The sequence below is a fragment of the Haemaphysalis longicornis genome, unplaced genomic scaffold (genome assembly GCF_048455015.1).
Source record: "Haemaphysalis longicornis isolate Haplotype H1 unplaced genomic scaffold, Haemaphysalis longicornis Haplotype H1 scaffold_2, whole genome shotgun sequence".
Lineage (NCBI taxonomy): Eukaryota > Metazoa > Arthropoda > Arachnida > Ixodida > Ixodidae > Haemaphysalis > Haemaphysalis longicornis.
The window spans coordinates 11,641,584-11,663,626 of NW_027526295.1; the positions used below are offsets into that span (position 1 = coordinate 11,641,584).

Consider the following 22,043-nt stretch of genomic DNA (forward strand, 5'->3'; position numbering starts at 1 on the left):
CACTAGCAGCGCGACGCTGTCGCCACCTACATGTCGAGCTCGCGGCGTAAAAATCGACGCCCCACGTGACCAACCTACTGCGCAGTTTTCGACCATCAAGTCCATCAGATGGCGCAACCGAAAGGTTACTTTTGGTGGAGAATACAAAACATTCATTCCGTGACTCAAAGAGCCAACAAATTTCGCTTAGAATGTGTTGTTTAAAAATATTATTAACAAGTTCCGCATCAAACATCCGTTGAGCAAAAATGTAAGCAACTTTTTACGAACAGCCGACTGGTGCACCACCTCGGTTCTGAATTCGCAAGCACAAAGCCGCCAATTCAAATTGAAACCGCTGCAACGGCCCACCGTTTCTATGTGCGCGGAGCACTGGTTTCGTGACTGTTATTACTGTCATGTGCTTTTGCGTCCATCAGTTGTTGAGAGGACTGGCAAAACACGGGAACTGAGTGCTTGCGGAGTGAAAAATGTGGGAAATTCCGCATCGGAAGACAGCTGTCGAGGCCAGAATATTTGATTCTGCCAACAGAAGGTAAGTGATATGATGATGATGATGATGATGTTAGGTTTTCTTGGCGCAAGGGCATCAAGGCCAAAGAGCGCCAGTACTATGGTGAGGATTATTCAAGTGAGAATATAAAGTACAGAATATATAATAAAAGGTATCTCAAATTTCTGTTAAAAAAAGAATTGGTGTAGAGGGCAAAGTAAAAACATTTGTCACTATGACAGGCTTTTTCTATGTGCACCCCTTGCCACCGTCTTTGCGGTAGCAATGAGTGGTCCTACCGGGTTCTAGTGTACGATGGTGGCTCGGCTCACGGGTGATATGACACATACCTTAAAAAATCTAAGTCTGAGAGGTACTTAAAAACACGGTTCACAGAGAAAAGTGGCTCGTCTGATAAAAATAGCAATGGGTGTTGAGGGATCATGCGTGTGTACAATTCTGGAAAATGAAGCTTTCTTTGCGGTTCAAGTAGTTTGCATTCTACCAGTACGTGCATGACTGATAGCGACCCTCCATACCTCAAGCAGCGTGGCTGTTCTGTTCTTTTCAATAGGTACGCATGTGTAGCATGGGTATGGCCTATGCGCAGTCTACAGAGAGTAACCTCTGTGATCCTGTCTCGCTTCTCACAGATTGATCTACCTAACTTGGGTTTTACCATGTGCAATTTAATTGCTGTTTGCCCATTCCAATCTTCCTGCCATTGGTCGCGCAGCCTCTTACGTACGTACGCTTTAAGATACTCGTACGGGATGCTTTGAATATCTAGGTCACTCCGAAGAGCTGCAGTTACAGCATTCCTGTCTGCTTGCTCATTTCCGGCTATGCCGCAGTGACCTGGGACCCAACAGACTGTGATTTCAAGTTTTGTTTGTGGGCTGAGCACAGTAGTTTTAGCAATTGATTAAAGACTGGATTTTTTCCTTTCCTGACGCTAAAGCCTGCACAGCACTTTGAGAATCAGTGAATATCACTGACTTTTGGACATTGTTCTCAATAATATATTCTACAGCCAATACAAGGCCGTGTGTTTCAGCAGTGAATATAGATGTGGCTTCAGGCATAGTCTTTGACGTGGAAAAGTTTGGACCATGTGCAGCCCATGATACTGCACCAGCTGTCTTGGAAGCATCTGTGTAGAACTCAGATGCTCTGTACAGTTGAACCCCTTTATAAGAGACACGTACCGGGGAGCAGTTTCTGTCTCTTATACGAGATGTCTCTTATAAGCAGGGAACCATGTTTTCACTTACTAATCAGACCCTAGTTCAATTTGGGCACTGTATGACTAATATAAGCTCAAAAGAATGCTACAGCATGTTTCAAAAGATTCATTCTAATTAATGTTTGGCCCCAGAATTTATGAAACTTTGTTTGCTTCATGACTGTATTTACACTGTTTTTTACAACCGATTTCCTTTCCTTGTTTGTGGAAGATCAATCGTAGATGTTGAGTTCACAAGCCTGATGAATAGTCAGAGAGCACAGCTTCTTCCGCTGTGTGCTCAGGCTATTCATTACGCTTGCAGGACCCAACATCTGCGATGCTTCTTGATTGGGAGCTACGCGAGTGGGAGAGCCCGCATGTGCGATCGTGCTCCATCCAATGGATGGCAGCAAGTTTCAACCACTTCTGCCAGTTGCATTTCCATTGGCAGGGCTTCTCATCGTCATTTCATAGCTGACTGAACCACTTTGTGTTTGCTGAAGTTATAATAAATAGCGACTGCAGGGGTCTGTCATCCACCTGTGTTTCCACAATGGAAGCAACTGCAATTAGTGACTGGTGGCACTGCATCTGAACTTAAAATGTCTGTTACAAGCGAGATTATTGACTAAACTTCAAGGATTACTTGTCCCTTATAACCAATCTTCTACATCCAATGTCTGTTATAAAAGAGGTTGATTTAATGAGAAAGATAGGGCAGCCAACCATGTGGGTGAATAGTGTCTCTTATACCCATTTGTCTCTTACATCAGTGTCTCTTATAACGAGGTTCAACTGTACTTGTTCTGCAAAAGCAAAAAATGCTGCATAATTAATTCCTTTGGAGCGGTTCTTTTGTCAATCTTCATAAAAGAGAGATCATAAGAGATAGGGCAGAGATCCCATGGAGGGACAAAGTCAGCAAAGATGGTTTTCTGAGCGTCAGTGAAGGATATTCCCAGGCCTGCGGCCAGTGCCCTCACCGAGAGAAGGAATGGCTCAGCCATGGCAGGTCGCTTTTCAAAAAGCTTGATTGCCTGGTTACCTAGAGTGCTGTTCGGGTGTCCGGTCAAAAATGTCACTTTTAGAGCATAATTCAACCCAGTGTACTTCCGCTGTGTTTCAAGAGACCACTGATTGGCTTCCACAAACAGGCTTAAAACAGGGCTTGTTCGGAAAGCGCCTGTAGCCAGACGAAGGCCAAGATGGTAGACAGGGTCTAACATCTTTAGTGCTGTTCTCGCGGCAGATTGATAAACAAGACACCCGTAGTCGATGCGGGACCTCACAAGGCTATTGAATAAGGTCAATAGGCACTTTGTGTCAGCACCCCAAGACTGGTGTGAGAGGACTTTCAGGATCCTGACTGTATCCAAACATTTAACTTTAAGTCGTTTGAGGTGTGCAATGAATGAAAGTTTGTCATCAAGCACAACCCCAAGGAACTTGTGCTCCTTTTTTACTGCTATGGGTGTTTCATTGAGTTTAATAACAGGATCTGGGCGGATACCACACTGCCTAGAGAGGACCACACACGTGCTTTTTTCAAGGTGAGTGATATGCACTCCGCTAGAAAGACGGTGCAAACGAAACCGTTGTCACCGTCAATATATGCCTCATCTTTGCAGGACTTCCGCTGGAAAATACAAAATCTGCATTCCTCGGAGTTTTTGATCAGGGTGCATGCGGAGTTAGCAAAAAAAAAACTTGAAAAAAAGAGAAAAACCCTTAAGAAACAGCCTGCCAACTGTCCTGGCTGCTCTCGAACATTTCTGACTATCTAGAACCCGAAAAGCTGTGGGCGCATTTGCCTCAAAAGGTGTGGCATTATTTCGGATGGAACTTTTGAGGCTACAAAAAGACAGTAATTCGACCAGGCTTTACCTAACTGTTGCCTTTCCGTTTTGACGCGTTAGTGACCATTTAGACAACAGCACTTTGCTACGTATACAACTAAAGTTTGCCTTCATAGAGACGTGGTGATGCGAGTTAGGTTATATTAGCATGCCTTGTGACAGCTGATGCTTGCGTCATGGTTAATACGCGTGAATTCAAAAATACTGCGTTATTCTTTTTTCAGGGGTCAGTGTTCATTTAGACATTCTGGCTGAACCTTCAACATAGTCGGTGCACGCAACAACTGCACCAACAAGGATTGGAAGGCCATTTCAACTCTTCGTGCTTGCCTGATATGACAGCCATGCACCCGACTGATGTGTTTATGTATATTTAACTTCCACTTATAGTTGTTTCTCTGAATTTGTGTGGCATGATTCTCTTAACAATTCGTCCTTCCAATTTAATTACATTTTTAATTCATTCCTTTTTTTGCAGATACAACAAAAGAACAAAGAAGCACACACCGGAAGGCAACCACATCAAGTTCTCAGCACGAGCAAATGTATTATGTTGCCTGCAGATAAATGTTACAAAGTGCCAGGTATTTTCACCAAATGTTAGAAAGAAGGTCAGCATATATCCATGCGTTCATACATATGATGTGCATATTTCTGAGTATGAATGGAATAGTTGTTCAATTCAAGAACACGATATTCGGCGTCTCAAAATATTTAACTTAGGGCGAGTATTCGGTATACTGCAAATATTGAGACGCATAAAAATGTGCGATGTGATATTGTTACGTAGTTAGCTACAAAGTTCACTCCAGCCCCGAAATTTAACGTTTATACATAAATCACGATGCGTACACACTGGCAAATGTACGAAAGCAAATGCGGGTTCTAGTTTACTTTCTTCCATTCCCTTTCACTGCTGCTCAAGGGTACTTCACTTTCTCTGTACGTTTACAACACTTCGCACAGAAAAATTGCTGTAAGACCAACTCTACAGCTCCTGTTATCAGCCTAAAGCAAGTTAGTGCAAGAAGCTGCAAGGAAGTAAACTTTATTGGAGCAGCTCATTTCTGATAGACACTATGATTCTATGCTCTGGTGATCGAGTAGGTGTCTCCTTTGTTAATAGCGCTGTGCGGACCTTGCAGGTGGGCTTTAAACCTTTGTACACAAAGAAATGTGAGGGGTCAGAGTTTGTTTTGGAGGTCTGGAGATGAGTAGCCCGGGTCATCTAGAAACAGGGATAAGCGTGTGGCAAAAGTGAGGAAGGAGGAGGTGTGGTGCGTTGTTCCTCAATGGCAGATTGCTTTAGGGAGTTGGATGGGTTGCCTGCGAATACCTCGCAAGAGCTTTTTGTATCAAATATAACAAGGGAGGCCACTGCTACACTCAGTTAGTAAGCGCGTGAAAATCCCAGTTCCCTCCAGGGCGCAATTTTACATGGAGCCACCGGCTGCAAATTGTTGCACAAGTGGGTGAAAACTATTCAATCAATGCACCATGATGTCACTCCCAAAAATAGTGCACGCAGGCAGGTCTTGTTCTAAATTGTAAGGAATGGAAGATAGTAGATACTATTGGTTGAACCTACAAGGAGACTAAGAAGTTTAAGTCGTGTACCGAACTGTGCAGTGCAGCCCATGCATTGCAGTGTCAAATCATATTTGTAAGTCTTGCTTACTGATGTGCATGGTTTTTTCACATTTATCAATCACTGAAGCATAAAAAGTGCTTTTAAAATTTTACTGTCAATACAGTATCAGGCCATCCACATTACTACTGGCAAAATTCAACATTTCAGTTCATTTATTTACACCTGAAAGGTCATTACATAAGAGGAGGGGGGCTCTTGGTCGAAGTATAGTCAGCGTTGCAACGCATACAAAAAATAAGACGATGAGAACAAAAAGAATACAAGATTAACGAGGTGAAATTCAACTCATTGCAGCAAACGGTGTTAATCAGGGTAATGGAACTAGCAATGTGGCTCTTTGACGTGCAAGTGCGAGTCAACACAGGGTGCGTAATACGTTATTGTGCAGCTGGGTTCTGAAATCATATTTATCATCTCTTGCTTATGGAAATTAAATTTCATGTCGCATTTTTACTGTGTAAATATCAAGGTAAAATTATTTAGACCGAGCGTGTTCAATTACATTCTATATGTCATCAGCAAGCGAAATATCTCATTCATGAGTATTAATTACCGCACATGATTCGTAACCACCCTAGAGCGTAATAAACAGCTGTTACCACCGTTATGTACATCCTATTGTTGAACGGTAAAGCTACTGTTTATGCCAGCATCAAGTATAATAATGGGGCATGCAAAAAGCATTACTGTAAATAAACTAGTTAGCAATTTTCACGCAACAGAGCATATCGGAGTAGTTATAAAAATTTCGAAGTGTTGGTAAAGAAAGTCAGATAAATATTTTTAATGCCGTAGGTGGTTTTTTTTTTCTTTCAACTTGTGATGCTGCTTAGCACGTGCTTGGGGCCTGTCGCAACCCCCAAAAGAGATAGAGAAAAAAACGCCGTGCCTCAAACACTCGCACACGGATTTTAGTTCCATTGCTACGTTCAAATGTAGATATGTTCGCAGTAAGCGATAGAGTTCGCAATAAATATCGCTTTAATCCGAGAGAATTTCCAAGCGTCTGTGTCCTTCGTAACTTGTTGCGACGTCCAAAAAGAAAAAAAAAAGATACGGGCAGTAGAATATTGGAAGCAATGTACCCTTCGTTCGAAATCTTAGCGCAAGCGAACAAGTTATGGCAAAAAAAAATGTCACGAAAGCGACGTACAATTGCAGCGCTCGAAATGAAATGATGTCCCGGCCTCTGTATACTTGCGGATGTCGAATAAACGATTTGTTCTCACTTGCTGCTCACTGTGGTCTGTGCCAGTCGAGGCCATCTGGTCACCTGGCGTAACATCACTTCACTAGCGCGGCGCAAGTAAACACGCGGCCAGCGTGCCAGCCAGGAACCAGCAGGAGCAGCGAGCCGGCGGCCTGTTCTGTGATGGCGCTACGCCAGCTCGGCAAACTTGACTGCACGGACCATCTATAAGATGGCATTCGTTGAAAAGTTTAGCGGTCAATTTCTTCGCTTGGCAACACTGGAAACGGCCACAGACATGGAGGAAGAAAGCAGCGCGGTGGGGTCACGTGGTGCAGTGACGCCTGGGCCGACTTGATTTTACATTTTATGCATAGGCTTCCCGTTTCTCCGGTAACGCCGTCTCCTAACTTTTTTCTTCCTCCATGGCCACAGACATGGCCGATGCGCCACGGACATGGGCAAGTGCCGCCATCCCGCGGAGCCCGACGTAACGAGTGACGGCGCACTCACATGGTTGCATGCATAGAGATATGCATGGAGGAGAAGAGGGGTGCCTGATCTGGGGCCCGTGCGCACAACGTCGCCTAGCAACAGACGCTTGGCCACAAATATGGCGGCGCACTCGCATGGTTGCCTGCATGCATTCCACGCCATTGAATACCGGCCATACTTCCCTGCACTCCAGCGCGAGGGAGTCTGCTGTCGGTGACATAGAGCTTCTGAGTAAGTTCGGTGGGTCCCGTTTCGGCGTTCACACCGCCACATGCCAGCCAGTGGGCCACCACCCAAGAGTGTGCGCGCAGCGATCGAACGCGCGCCGCACCAAGCTGCAGCGACGGCCCAAGGGTGAGCGATGGGCGCGCTGTCTCCGGGCCCGCCCTTGGGATGTCGCCGGGATACGTCAAAGAGCGGCCACCCGATGCGCTCCCATTGTCTCCCCGCCGGTCGCACGCAGGGCGACGCGCAAATGATCTCCGTGAGAGCGGCTTGACGCCAGCCTCGCCGGCCCTCTTTCCAGGAACACTGTTGGCGCATTCGGTGAACGCTGATCAGCCGACGCGGGTGCGAATTTCGAGGCGCAACCGAACTGGACGGTGTACGCATACCTAATCGAGGCCGCACGTGTGCCGAAACAGTCGTACAGTGAACAGTCGGGCGTTGAAGTTCACTATCCGAAAAAAGGAAGAAAGAGGGATGACGGACGACACAGGACAGGCGCTGAATACTATGCTAGCCGCCATACTGAATACTCACAGCTGGCATACGACATGGAAAGCAGGACGTCGGGCTCGAAACGCACAGAAAACCCAAACCGAATCGGTATTTTTGCACCCAATGCCTTCTAGAAAACGTTTAGGCCTTGTGAGACGCGGTAGGGTAACTTGGTCGTCGAGGGGGCCTTTTCAAACGAACCTCCAAGCACCGAAGGTCAGCTGCGAGAGCGAGTAGTAGTAAAACTTTTATTCAAACGGGAGACCGATGGTCCAAACAGGGGGCGGGAAAGGGGAGAAGGTAGTTAAAGCACTGGGGCAATATGCACAACTTCTTCACGCCGATCAGGGTTCAGCTCTTTTCAGCCCCATTCTTGAAATGCGCCCATCACAACTGGTGGGCCAGGCAATCGCGAGTAGGACTCCCTTCAGACAACTCGGCCCAGACCGCTCTTTAGGGAATAAAGTGCTATTTGGTGGAATAGTTGAGGTTTGTGAGGTTTGCTGCGGTGCTTGTGTCACAGTATGTACAACATGAGGGCAAGTGGGGATTGTACCATTTGCGATACATTTAAGCTGTGTAGGCCGCGTCGGCTCAAAAGATTTCACTGGAGCGGGGTGAAAGAGCGGTCCTGATGAAGGTTTGTTTTTCAGCCGGTCTCGTCGGTCCTTTTCATAGCGGCATCGCTGGCGGGGGCGCACGTAGGCGACCGTCTCGCCTCTTCATCGGGCGCCAGTGGAGGGCTAAATGTGCACTCGTGGGCCGCCTGGTCACCCGAGGAAGAGCCAGCGAGACTAGCAGCAACAGCTTCACACGTCCACGACGGCACACGAAAACTCGGCGCGACCTCGGACCCGGGAGAACGAATTGAAGACCCCGCTGAAGAGGCCCTGAACGTGCAACGTGTCCTCCGCTTTCTCTGCCGTCATCATCGACAAGCACGCCTCCTACCTTGCACACACCAGCTGCCGCGGCTCCCGCGATTAAAGTTGCTTGCTGGTGCTCTCCTCTCGCTTCCGCCGCTGCCGTCTTTCCCGGTTGGCCGTGAATTCACGGCGTCACCGTGAACCATCGTCACGATACTTTTCCTTGGTGTCGTTTTTTTAAAAGCGAAGCTGTACTTATCTCGCCGAGCGGTTTTGCCGTCACGGTAAATTTGACCTTCAATTGACCGCAGCTGCGCCGTACTCTTGGCAACGCATCGCGTGACTAACCGGGTCGAGCTCCGCCGACGACCGCGTCCGCCGCCGCCGCTGCCGGCTTGGCGCACGCGCTCTTCGCAGCTAATCCGCCTTTCTCATTGCGCTGTGGCGGCCTCTGGTGGCGCCGCCGAGAAGCGATATGGCAGGGGTGCAAGTGGGCTGCCACTGCAGCGGAAGGGGAACCAGGGCTGCGTTGCTGGTGTTTACTTGTTTTACGTGAATTGTATAGCCAGCCTAGAGCTGCAAAAAAGTACGTTTTCAACGTGGGGAAGCATCTGAACAAGCGTACGACGCTCGTTTCTTTTTGCACCGGTTCCGCAAGTGTCAGTACCGGAGGGTGGCCATCTGAGGCTGTGGAAGCGATGTTCTCGCGGCATTTTTTTTCTAGCTCTTAAAAGGGAGAGGCGAGGGACATGGGCATCAGACAGCAGCATAAACGCCGGCCCTCAATGTGGCCTTTATCAAAAATCACTGCTTGAAGCTGGTATGTGGTACGTGAAGCAGCGATGCAAAATAATTATACGTGGCTGAAGATTTGTTCAATTCCGCCGTTCTTTTTTTTTCCGTTTCTTATCATAACGAGCATGAATGCATGTGCAGATTACTTTTGTGAGCGTTTTGACCGAAGCAAGCGAAGTCCAAAGCAACCGAATACGTCCCGAAGTATATCAGAAAATTGGTTTTTATGGTGCAATTTTTATTCCTAACCGCACTTGTTCATCCTAGTCGCACGATTTGACTTTCTTCTTTAGAAGAACTGACACTTTGAAAAGTTGGTATTGGTTGATTGCTTTTAAACTGCGGCAATACCATGGGCGAAAAAAGTGGTGCACAGGAACTACACTTCTGAAATCGCAAGCTCCTTGTCATTTGGATGAATACATTTTCCAGCAGTAGAGGCCTGTATGCAGATTACGAGAAAAAAAATGCATCACTTTCCGCAAGCACGTCAGGACAAAACAAAAAAAGTTACCAACAGGATTCCAACCACCACATTTGAGCGGCGGGGTGTTTCTGACGCTCTAGACCACTCGGCCACGGCGCACCAAGCGACCACAGTCGAATGCCGATGTTTTTCGAATGATCAGTTTCAGAGGTGCAAAAACATAAGCTGAGCCTCAGCTTATGTTTTCGACCACAGTCGAAAACATAAGCTGAGGGTCTTTAAAAAAGTTTGTTTTATAGTATTGCTGGCACGTAACTGATCATTCCTTGAATAGCGCTTGTCCACTAAGCGTCTCTTGACCACCCCACGACCCATAGAGTACGCTACTTATTAAGCTGGGGAATACGATCGCAAATTTTAGTTCGCAAGCAGATCGCGAGTCCACCCGTCGAAAAAAAAATGCTCTTCATACTTTTGTTTCGCCCTTTACGATAGAAACGTTAGTTCATTCTGATTCTTCGTTTCCTAGATTAAGTTGAGTAACTCTTCTGGACTTTACATGCCTTACATTTTCCACAAGCATGCCAGCAGTGTACACATAGTCGGCGAAGCGTCGCTAGCCACGAAATACGGACCGCATGCATAGTGTGAAGGTACGTTTGCTTCGTCGACCTTACGAAGTTTATTACGCTCTACGAACTAACCAAATAGAGGCACATTTATCGCGGCCCGAATCTTGTGACATGACAAGGCGATCTCTGGATTTGGCGTGCCAGCAGGTTGTCGTCACCGTTGGTGTGAATGCCTGGTGTGACTGCGACGGGACGCAGAATGGGATGCGCGTTCATGCATGGTGCCATGGCGGACAGCTCCTGATTTGTTCGCTCTCGTGTTCACGTTATGGTTTGCCCGACAGTTGCATTTGTAAAACGTTCTGCATTTTGTTTTCTCGATGGGGGCCGAACCCGGTCGCATGCTTTCATTACACTGGTTCTGTTACAGTCGCAGACAGGGACCCCACGGAGCAGACTGGCAGACCCCTGCCAAACTGTTTCTGGCCTCCTCTGCCAGGGCCATGCGCATGCGCAGTAGCGTTGTGCGCCTGACCACGTGATGCGCCGCATGAATGCAAGGAGTTTGGCCATGGATGAGAGCACAGCGTCTACTCTGATCGTTGCGCGGGAGCTGGAGGCTTACGCCGCCGCCAGCACTCGGCGTCTGACCACATCGCGGATACCGCCCGGCGAGCCGTTCGGCTCATAAAACGCCGGAAGCGGGACTACAACCGTAGACAAACGCTGGCTTAGGACGAATAGTCAAGTGAAAGCTCGCTAATTCGCACTTCGCAAGGACGCTCGACGAGTTCGAATTAAACCAATTTGAACTAACGAGATTCATCGAAAAAGGGCCCATCTCCACGCGAGGGGGACTCGAGTAAATGCGTCGCATAGGGGGTGGGTGTATTGCGTTAACGTTTAGTGTTTGGGGAGTTGGTGGTAGTGAATGCGTTGTATCAGCAGCTTCTTGACGTAGTTTGAGTGAGTCAAGGATATAAGGCGCGTTCGTAGCCTTCCATTCTGTGTCGGCTTTGTGGCGCAGTGGGTAGAGCACCATGTACCTCGCGTTCCGCCCGCAGGGTCGTGGGATCGGAACCAGGCGCCGGTAAGTATTATTTTTTTATATAGTGTAGGGGGAGGGGTGCGGACCTGTTGTTGAGGGCGAGGAGGGTAGCGTGATGCGGGAGAGGAGGAGTGGGGGAGAGGGCGCACCTGGAACGCCTGTTGCGGACGCCGAGGCACGCCGACAACGCCGGTTGACATCGTGAGTTAAAGAAATGCTCTGCATTTAAAAGCAGCGATTGGGAATCGCTCGAAATATTTATTGACGAAAATAATCCGTTATGACTGTTTCCATTCCTCGAGTGCGATGGCCATTCCTGGAACAGAGCTCTGTCGAACGCTGGGCCCAGCGACCGAGTGTGCCGGCACCGGCACAAAGATGAACAAACGTCCGGAGCACCAACACGCGCAGGCGACGGCAGCACACGATGCGAAGGAAGAGCCCGGTGACGCCGGGCACTGCGCCAACTAGAGTTCTGTATATCGCGTAGCGCAAGATTTGCGCGTCTGATTGCCACATGCCGCGGGTTCCAGTTCGACAGAAAGCCCGCTTTCAGTGCTGCGCACAATCAGTTCTACTCAACTGGGCATCGGCGGTTGTGGAAGCGGCGGCAGCGGCGCCCGCTCATCTGATAAGCGGTCCAATATCGTGCGCCAGTTTTAATGCACTTTATAAGCGACCCCAAACCATCCACCGCCGGCGTCGGCGGCGGCGGCGGCGTCGGCGTCCGCAGTGCTCCTCTATAAAGAAACAGCATCCGGCGCCAGGTTTCGATCCGCGGACTTTGCGGCCGCAGCGCGACGCTCTACCGACCAAGCCACGGACGCGACGTGATATCAGCGTTAGTGACGCGCCTTATATCTTTAACGCATTCAAACTACGTCGTCAGCGGCGTGCGTTGGCGACTCAGCGGCGTTATAGCGGCTTGATAACTGCGTGATGTACACGTGATACTACAAACCCGATGGAAGAGATGGAAGAGAAGGCGGCGAGGCGGTGGGCTGCGGGGGCCGAGCGCAAGCGCCGCAAGCGGGCCGACAACCGTGCATTCGCACTTTCACATTCTCCCCCTCGGGGAAATGCGGGGGAATTTTTTTGCCCGGCCGCTCCTCGCCACTCTCCTCGCCACTGCCACTGGCGCGGCGGCCCGGGGGCAGCTTTTTCACGCGAGAAGGGTGGCTTTCCCGCACGACCTGGAACTCAAGATGGCGGATGGACACGCCACTCTGCTCCCCTAGGGGAGCCATATACAGGAACTATAGTGTACAATTCTAGTACACTATACAGGAACTCTAGCACCAACTGAGCGCTCGCGTCATCTACAGTTACGCCAAGAAAGCTTGCAGCGGCGGCGCGCAGTTCGAATTATCGGCAGAGGAGCCGATGCGCGCGGGAATTAACGAGTTTATTTATTTACACTTACATGCATACGTATCGTGACTGGACCATGAGCGTCAGTTCGAATTAACCCGTCAGTTCGAATTACTGAGGTGCGAATTAACTAGCTTTCACTGTATAACATTTACAGCTAAATGGGGCCAAAGCCGCAGCCATTTTTTTTTTCTCTTGATCTTTTTCCCCCCTGCGATCGCTACTTCTGTGAGCATGCTCAAGTTACCCTAGTATCAGCAATGTCTCCAAGTCGAAGGCCACAACGCACTTCATAGGTCTAGGTTTAATCAGATACTGCCGAGACTAGGTCGTCGTGCAGGGGATGGGATATTCCGTTCCCTCACAGGCCCGGCACCTCCTGTTACATGTAGCGCCATCTACGGGATTTCACTGAACACTCCTGCTATTGTTTCGACCAACCGCTGAAGGGAGCTTCGTCCTCTCATGGCCTCGTGGTCAAGTCGCGTGTTTCAAATTCAGTTGACTTGCATTTTTATGCATAGGCAAAAGAAAATGCCGATTCTGAAGCCAGAGGCTGCGGTTCACGTGCCGGCCATTCCATACATTTTTAAATCCTTTGTCCCGTTATATTTAAAGACGACAGCCTTCCTTGGCTGCCAGAACGCGAAAGTGTTGCTCTGCCTGTCGACTCTGCTGCCCGGCCAAAAGGTGAAAGAACAAGGATCGTACAGACCTGACGGCGTGCCTCGTACATCTCAACAATGTTCAGAAAAACAAACCAATAGTAGGCCTATTTGAGACAAGCACTTTACTGACAGTATCAGCGTTCGTTTAATGAAAAATGACCGAGGGAATGCGTTCTGAGCTTGCAAACAAAAAAGCGCGATAAAAAAATGCACGCCGATCCACCCTATGAAGGTGGGTGGAAAGCGAAGCTGCAAGCGACACCCACAGCGATTACCCATACGACGTCACATCAATTCACACACACACTCTACAAAGAGTGAAACCAGGGACAATTAAAAGCACTTAACCACACCCTTTATTACTTGAGAGATATTCTTTGTTAAGGTTAAATCAATGCATGATTCATGAATGGTGGTCGGCTGAGTTGTATTGGTGATGCACATGAGTGGAAACTCGTTTCTATGAAATTAAAGGAAGCTCAAACCTGCTGTTCGACGATGTCACTTCTCCTCCATTTCTGCCGCCGCGGCAGAGACAGAAGTGAAATGCCATGCGTTGGTGTGAGCGTCCTTTAATTGTTTAACTCCTAGCGCGTGCGCAGCAGCGCAAGGCGCGCGCGCGGTTGCTATACGTGGCGTGGGCGGAGAGCACAGCGGCGCGAGAGGTCGCGTGACGCTACCACGTGACATTCAGCAAGAACGCAGAGTTTAAACATGCAGATGTGCTCGGTGAGTGCACCGTCTGTCTCCCCCGTCTCCGCGTGGGCTCGTAGCTCAATCGGTAAAACAACGGGCTCTCACTCTGTTTCTGTATTCGTTCCCGGTTCGATCCCTGGCGGTGCCAGTAACTTATTTTATTTGTTTGTTGACCGGGGTTTGTGGCGACCGTTGTTGACACCAACGGTCGCCACAGAACCCTTGGGTGGTAGAGGTAAAAACGTTCGCTTTAAAACCGTTTCCAATAGCGACGTGATAAAAGTATTTTAAAAATACGACTCCTCGAGCTGTTTCAGGAAAACTGAAAAGAGGTTCCAGAAGATGGCGCCCGCACACGGAAAAGTTGAATCAGGTTGAATCCATCCCGGGAGAAGGATATACAAGAGCAGCGTAACGGGGGAGTGGGGGCTACAATAAAATAAGGCAGGGGCGGCTGATGATTATCGTCTCTCGACGGCATTTGCAGAGAATCGAGAAATAATTTTTATCGCTAAGTGTTCCCTTGGATCATGCCTACGCAATATTTACGCAAACAAAGGTTGCTTGGTCGCCAGTGACTTTAGGTTTATTAGGTGCGAGGTGCCGCCTGTGGTCAGAGTTAACTAACCTTCTGCGTCGCGCCGGAAGTTCCGGGCTTGTGTGCCCACCTGGCAACGGAGGCCCCGGGTAGAATTCCAATGAAAGGTGACTTCCACAAAAGACTGGCACAGGTTGATTTGCGCCTAGGTATGTAGGAGGCCTCGGCAACACTGCGAGAAGCCTTCGTCGTTTCCCGCTGTTCTTTCTGACGATATGGAGATCAGTTATGCTGGGGTTTCCATAGCATGCCAGAGGGCATGCCACACCGCGGCGAAAGTGCCACAGGAAAGCGAAAAGGCGAGGGTGGGCCGTTAAAATCACTCGAGCAGAATACCTTGAGCCTGAGCGGGGCGTCCCCGAAAGGCCTGAGTCGTCCCTGTGCTCCGCGCAGGCAGCGCTTGTACTCGTCGCTGAAGTCGGCCAGCCTCGGGTTCACCGTGTGGAAGTACACGAGCGGGAAGAGGTCCCCGAAGAAGGCGTCCACGGGGTCCTCCTCCCCCGGCGCCTCCTCCTCGGCGTGGCCCCCCGGCGCCGGCGGCAGGCCGAGCCGCGCGCGCAGCGCCCGGAAGAGCCTGCCCACAGGGCCCCGGGCCTCGGCGGCCACCCGCTCGGCGTACACGTCCGAAAACAGCAGCTCCGTGCTGCGCTCCGCCTCGGACACCAGGCTCGACAGACGCTCTGCGAGGGAACGTACAACACGAGAGCTTCGTTTTTGTGGCACACAACTCGTGGCTGTTACAAGGCAGTCTACTCCTCTCGTCTGCCGAAAATCTCGCCAAGCCGTGGACCACTTGCACGTCGTGAAGCAACAGGTTTGCTGAGAATTCGTAAGCAGTTCGTCGTGCCACAACAAATTCAAAGCAGCTGCTTAGCTATCGCATGCAACCGAAATATTTCATGGTGCAACAACGAAAGATGCTTTCGCCAGCGTTATGGCATATTTTGTGCTTTTCACTCAACATAGCATGGCTTGCACCGGCGTCACATCCGCAAAGGCTGGCTCGTTTTCAGACATGTTAGAGCACCGATGAGCACCACGCTAGCCACGCCGCTAGTGTTTGCGAAGGGCACTGCTTTGCAATGGCAATTTGCGCAGTTGTTGGGTGCTGTAATCGCACCAAAAGCAGCTCGAGGAAGGAGTCGGCATACACAAATCTTTTTCGCCTTTCGAAGGTTGTGGAGCGGCAAGGCGAACGAACGAAAGTGCTTCTTAGCTCGAAGCGGCGCAGCCTGTGGCTTGCGCATATCAAACGTGCCGATCTCAAGGGCGATCTCCCAAACATCCGAGTGTGCGGCGCCCACTTCGTAACAGGTAAGCGTGCGCTATTATTACATAAGACGCTATTAATGCGCTAGAATCACATTTGCTTGCGTTTGTAGGGAGACCGGCCGAACTCTGGGAAGAAGCGAACCCGGACTGGGCGCCAACGCTCTTGTTAGGCTACAAGGCGAAGCATGAAGGCACTGTGCGCTACGAGCGTGCTGCAAGGCGACTGTGTCAACGTACAACACCACAGGTGGACGCAGAGACCACAGCACCGGCAGGAGCTTCTGGAGTCGCTGCAACGCCACCTGAAAACCACTATGACGGCGGTGATGACGACGGCACGCACTCTTAATAAAAAAGGTCGTAAAAAGGTAGTAACGGCCGTATTTACTAACTCCTTACGAACCTTACTACCCCGCGGTTTTGTACGTAGGCTCTGGCACTAACAACTGCATGGTTAGTAAATTAACTGAGTGTAGGAAGTGGTAGCACTAGATTTAGGTCGTGCTTATGACTAGGTTGTGTATGGCCAGTTAGTAAACGCATGTAGCTCAGAAGAGTGCTATCGCTGGGACTTTACTAGTTGGGGTAGTGGTGCTTACTGCCTGCTTCGGTTAGTAACCCTGACTAGGGCGGCATTTACTACCTCCAGTTACTAAGTACCTAGTGTATACTGGGACAAGTAACTTGTTAGTAATCCATTAGTGAATGCTCCGACCTTTTTTTTAAGAGTTCGCAGAAGACAGCCGCGAGCCGACTGTGAAGTCCAGGCTGCTGCCGAAAACGAGTCACGTCAGTAGCTCCATTGTTTTGTTAAGGCTAAAGGTAGATGTTATCAGATCTGGATCTTTGTTTACCTCGGTGTTATGAAATGGCTGCATGCTGGCGAACATTTTGCTTTGATCTCTAAGTATGCATTGTTAATTTCAGGAGTTACTGTACAGGCAGAGATGAGCATGGCAGACATTGCAGCATTGGACGTGTACGGGCCTACGCGCTCAGATTGACCAGCTGGAGTGGACTGAAACAGCGTTCAGAAATACAGGGATGGTGTTCTGTACGGCATATTTAAGGTTGTGGAGTGCGATGTCCCACACGGTGTAAACAACAAGCTATCAAAGTTTCAAGAGTTTATACTTTTTCTCATGAAGCTCAAACTGAATTCACATAACACCGACCTTGCCTTCAGATTCGGAGTTTCCGAGGCAACAGGGTCACGCATTTTTGACAAGTGGCTGTATGTTGCAGACTGTCGACTGAACTCACTGAAGCCGTACATTTCGTGGCCAGACCAAATCTCACTGCAGCAGACAATGCCGCAAGCTTTCTTTGATTCCTTTGGTGCGAATGTGGCCACAGTCATGGACTGTTTTGAAATAAAGATACAGTGATGGAAGTGTTGCTCCAATTGCTCGAAACTGCTCCAAGACGAAACTTCTGCTCCATGCTGCTCCAAATGGTCGTTTTAAGGGATTTTTGCTCCAAACGCGCGCCGAAGGGGCATTTCGAAAGCGTGTGGTAGCACTTCTAACACTTTGGTGCAAAACTGAAACTGAAAGTAAACTTGTGTCTAGTGTCACCTTTATTCAAACATCCAAGTCAAACCCGTTTGTAAACTGAGTTTGCTGCGATGTGTCTGCGTATCTGTAGACATGGCTTTCTTTATCTGTGATCGTCCATGGCTTTTAAGTGCGATGCACTTTATAAGCGACCCCAAACCATCCACCACCGGCGGCGGCGGCGTCCGCAGCCCTGCTCTCCCTAGCAACGGCGCAGAGCGGAGAGGAGCGTCGGTAGCAACGGCGCAGTGACGTCACTCACCACGTGACGCACGCCCTCACCGCTCCCTCGCGGCGCGGCGGTGTGCGCCGCGCGCATCCCTCTCCTCACCCGCGCCGTGATGTCACGCACCACCTCCTCTCCCGGCAGCTGCCGTGCGCCGCTGCGCGCGTCCCCCTCCCCCTTCGCTCGCTCCTCCTCTCTCCTCGCTGGCTGCAGCTGCGCGCGCACCCCTCTCTCTCGCGCGCCCGCCTTCTCTCTCAGCCACCTGGCTCGGCGCGCTCAGCGCGGCGTACCCCCCTTTATATGCAGCGATAAACCGCCAGACCTCCGTGGGTCGGCTCGCGCGCGCTCTCTCGCTACAGTCTCCTGCTCGCTCTGCTCCAGTTTAGACCGTTCGCTGGCTGGGCGCCTCTCAAGGCGATGTCAGAATTACTACGCCGTGTACTCTCGCCGCAAGAAATGCATTCGCACTTCCTCACGATTCCCTTCGGGGAGGTGGGGGCAATTTTTTTTATGGCTTCACTGCCGCCCTGGGGCATTACCATGTTTGTCACAAAGAACATATGAACGGTTCTTTGTGGCGTGTACTAGTGTTGTTAACATTGTAGAGTTAGTGTTATTCGGCTTTATATTTTTCAAGACGTTTTCTGCAATCATTTTCTTACATGCTGCATCGGTCCAACTCCAAAATTGTTGTGGTGTACCTGAACTACATATACAGACAAACCCGGAAGTTAAAGTGTTTATTTTTTTTAAAACTTGATGTAAGGATGACTGTGGTTTTGTGGCTTTTGGTGTAATTGTGTTTACCCTGTTTTAGTTTTGAGGCTGCAACTGGAAAGGAAGGTTTAAAACCAGGACAGTTTAGTGATGTACCTCGAGTATTTTTATCCGAAAGTAGAAGGCAACAAATATCTTTCTGATTTTTTAAATGATGCGCCTACTGCATTTGTTCGTTGGTTTTTACATGCAGTACGCTGCGTAATAAATATTGGAAACGTTAACGGTTTTCTTGTGAATTATATCCACCCTTATAACTTCATTGAAGAGCGTATTTTGGAATCTGCTCCAAAGCGGCTTATGGCTGCTCAAAATCTGGAATTTTGCCTGCTCCAACAGCTGCTCCGAGAAGTAAAATGCCGCTTCCATCACTGAAGATAGAGGGGCTATCATCGTACGAGGCCAGAAGTGAGACATGGTCGTAATACAAGCAGAGTAACACTGCCAAGTTTCTTATTGGCATTGCTCCTCAAGGTGTCGATGGGGAGGGCGCTGCAGTGATAAGCATATCACAGAACATTGCGGCATTCTCGACAAAACTTGCGTCCTGTTGACGTTGTGCTCGCTGACCGAGGCTTCAATATCTCTGAGGGTGTCGGCTTCTATTGTGCGCGGTTGCATGTTCCAGCATTTACCAAAGGCAAAAAACAACTGTCGGCAGAAGAAGTCCTGAGTACCAGAAAGCTGGCCAACGGGTGTATTCATGTGGAGCGAGTGATTGGGCTGATAATGAATAAGTTTACGATACTAAAAGGCACTCTCCCCATTGAGTATGTCGCCCGCCGGGAAGGTGATGCTGCACCGCCACTGGACAAAATTGTCACCGTATGCTGTGCTCACTAACGCGTGCCCTTCAATTGTAGCCGAGCTAAGGGAAGAGAACGGACAAGTGGCTTCGTCCACCTCAGAGCTGCATTAGTGTGTAGTGCTTTCGCGCACTTTTCGTGCCGTACTATTGTGCAGTATTTTTTTTTTTTCAGTTCAACATTGATGTGGCTTCTATCAACAGGTAGAACATTTGTGATGAAATCTGAAAGTTACTAACGGCGTCTCTGTAAGCAGCTCAGGTGGTCGTGCTACGGCTGCACACTACGATGTAAGTCGGTTTTGTGCGCTCATACCTGACAACACACTAGTTACGCTTGCCAATATCATACCTCTGATATTGGTCACTACCCTGGTCAATCCAGTGCGGCATAAATTTTACAAACATTCTACCAAAGAAGTACTATGGATAATGCAAAATTGTACTCGGGGATCAAAAATGTTATGCTGGCCATCTTCTCGTGAGATCAGCGCCCGCAAACTTCATCTTTTGCGGGCGCTCACCCCACGACAAGACGACCCAGCCTGCAGCATCTAGCACAAACTGAAATCAGGGGGCCTTATCAGATACCCCACTCTACCAACGACCCATTTTATGTTTCTGAACAGCCTACCTTGTACACTTCGAAAAATGCGCCCGCCGAGTGATCAGCTGTTCGTTGAATTCGAAAAACAAAAGGAAAGTGAACTACGCAGCTTGGGTGTGACAACCAAAACGTCCATCCCTTGATTGCGCTGCGCATTCGTACACACCAATTTTTATGAACCCCCCATCCTACCCCTCTCCATGTTTTACGAAATAGCAGTGCATTTCACATCTGGTTCGTCTGGTGAGTCCTACCTGGCTTAAATTTAGGCAAACGTCTTTAGCATTTCCGAAGCTGCGCTGAGTTTCTTCATTCCCGTACGAGCTATTCTGTTTCTTCCCGATTTGCAGGCCATTTATTTTTCTGTAGATTCATTAAATTTCCTCGGTTTTTGCTGTAAGGCATGGGCGGGCACATATTTAACGACGACGCAGAGCATTGGCGTACATTTAAAATTTTTGTGTGGCTTATATTCCCGTAAAAGGCGCAAGTTAATGTTATATATTAGTAATTACATCCCCGAAACATATTTTTCACGGCATATATATTCGAAATGAAGCCGCCTTCATTGCCTGCGCTGTAAAAGGAAAACAAGCTTTTAATGTGCCAGTATCAGGTCTAAACGAGGTGACAATGGTGACATGCTGCTGCCGTCACCGACGCCCGTAAGAGGTTAACAAGCACAGAACCGCGTCCACGGACAGCTGTTGCTAGCGTTCAAGCACTCTACTTACTCTACCAAGACTCAGCTGTTTTTATGCAATGCCTTAAACGCACTATGTACTCACAGAGGTGACGATAACAAGTTGTTTAGGACGCCGAAAGGCACAGAGGCGCGAAAGAGAACAAAGCGCTGCATCAGCTCGGGGCGTATGCTCCAGGGAGTATTCTTTCCTCCATGCTCCGGGGTTATCCCGTAGCGCGCCGCCGCCGCCGGCATACCGCCCTCCTCACAATTTCGACACGCTTTCCCCCACCGCTTTCCTGATCGCTCTACCCAACACCCTGTAGACTCTGCCTCGTGCATGTTCGGTGTCTTCGCTTCCTGCGAGGTCGACGGCGAGGGGCGACTGGCCCGACGCGAAACCACACGAGCGGGCGCTTTAAGAGCTGTGCAATAAAGAATAATGATACCGGGCCTCCGGGGCAGCAGCCGAGCGCCTGCCTCTGACCCGGCAACTTACAGATGGGCCTGGTGCGCGGCAGGTGAACGTGGGGACACGTGAGTAGAACAGTGTCATGTGGTGGTAAGAGCACATACCCGAAGGGGGATTGGCCCCAGAAGAAGATGTTGTCATAAAAGAGGAAGAGAAAGAAAAAATCAGCATACGGGATGGTGAGAAGGATGTTGAAGTGACCAATGGAGAAGAAACACAGGGTAATCGAAGAGGAGGAGGAGGTAGCTTGTTCAGCGAATGGGAACTGCACACGATTAATGCGAGGTGAAGAGGAAGAGAACAAGGTTGGATTGGACAGAGGGTGGAACGGAGTCTTTGGAGGAACGGTGGGAAGTTCGGGCCGTGCCTGCACAACGCACCAGCGGCATCGCACCGTTTGGCAGCGGGCTGCCCGGAACCACCGATTACCAGCAGCTGCGCTCTGCTGGCCTCCTGCTGACCGGCGGCATCGCACCGCCGGCGACCCGTCGAGCAGTGCCCCACGACGCACCAGCGGCACCGCACCGTCTGGCAGCGGGCAGCTCAAGACCACCGAGTACCAGCAGCTTCGCTCTGCTGGCCCCCTGCTGAGCCGCGCTGCTCAGCGAAGCCGAATCATCACACCGCGGTCCGCCGGACCACGACGCACCAGAACGGGCCATCGCGACGTTCGGCGACGTTCGGCGACGCGTAAGCCAACTGACCCACTGGGCCACGTCATCTGCATCGCACCGTGGTACCGGCGGTAGGATTTGTTTGAATGTGACAGATACAGTTATTGTGTTATAGTAGACTTTTGATAGTGTGAGGTTGTGCTTGTTTGTTTTGTGTGCTTGTGAGTTTATGATTTCGTTCATTTGAGTGGTTTTGTGCTGTAAATATATTGTGTTGCCATTGAATGAATCAACTTGAGCCTCATTTCTCGGCCGCGTGAGACGCGTGACAAACAGGCTCGCTCCGATTATGGGAA

At 49.6% G+C, this 22,043-nt stretch overlaps 1 protein-coding gene across 2 annotated transcripts in view; it reads right to left on the bottom strand.

Annotated features, from left to right (window-relative positions):
* The window catches only part of LOC144168748 (glypican-5-like), a 157,758-nt gene that overhangs the window by 39,704 nt on the left and 96,011 nt on the right, over positions 1-22,043 (bottom strand). For both annotated transcript variants that reach the window (XM_077697707.1, XM_077697708.1), the window contains one exon: positions 15,010-15,353. In XM_077697707.1, coding sequence (XP_077553833.1) covers positions 15,010-15,353 — 344 coding nt within the window. The remainder of the gene's footprint in view (positions 1-15,009; positions 15,354-22,043) is intronic.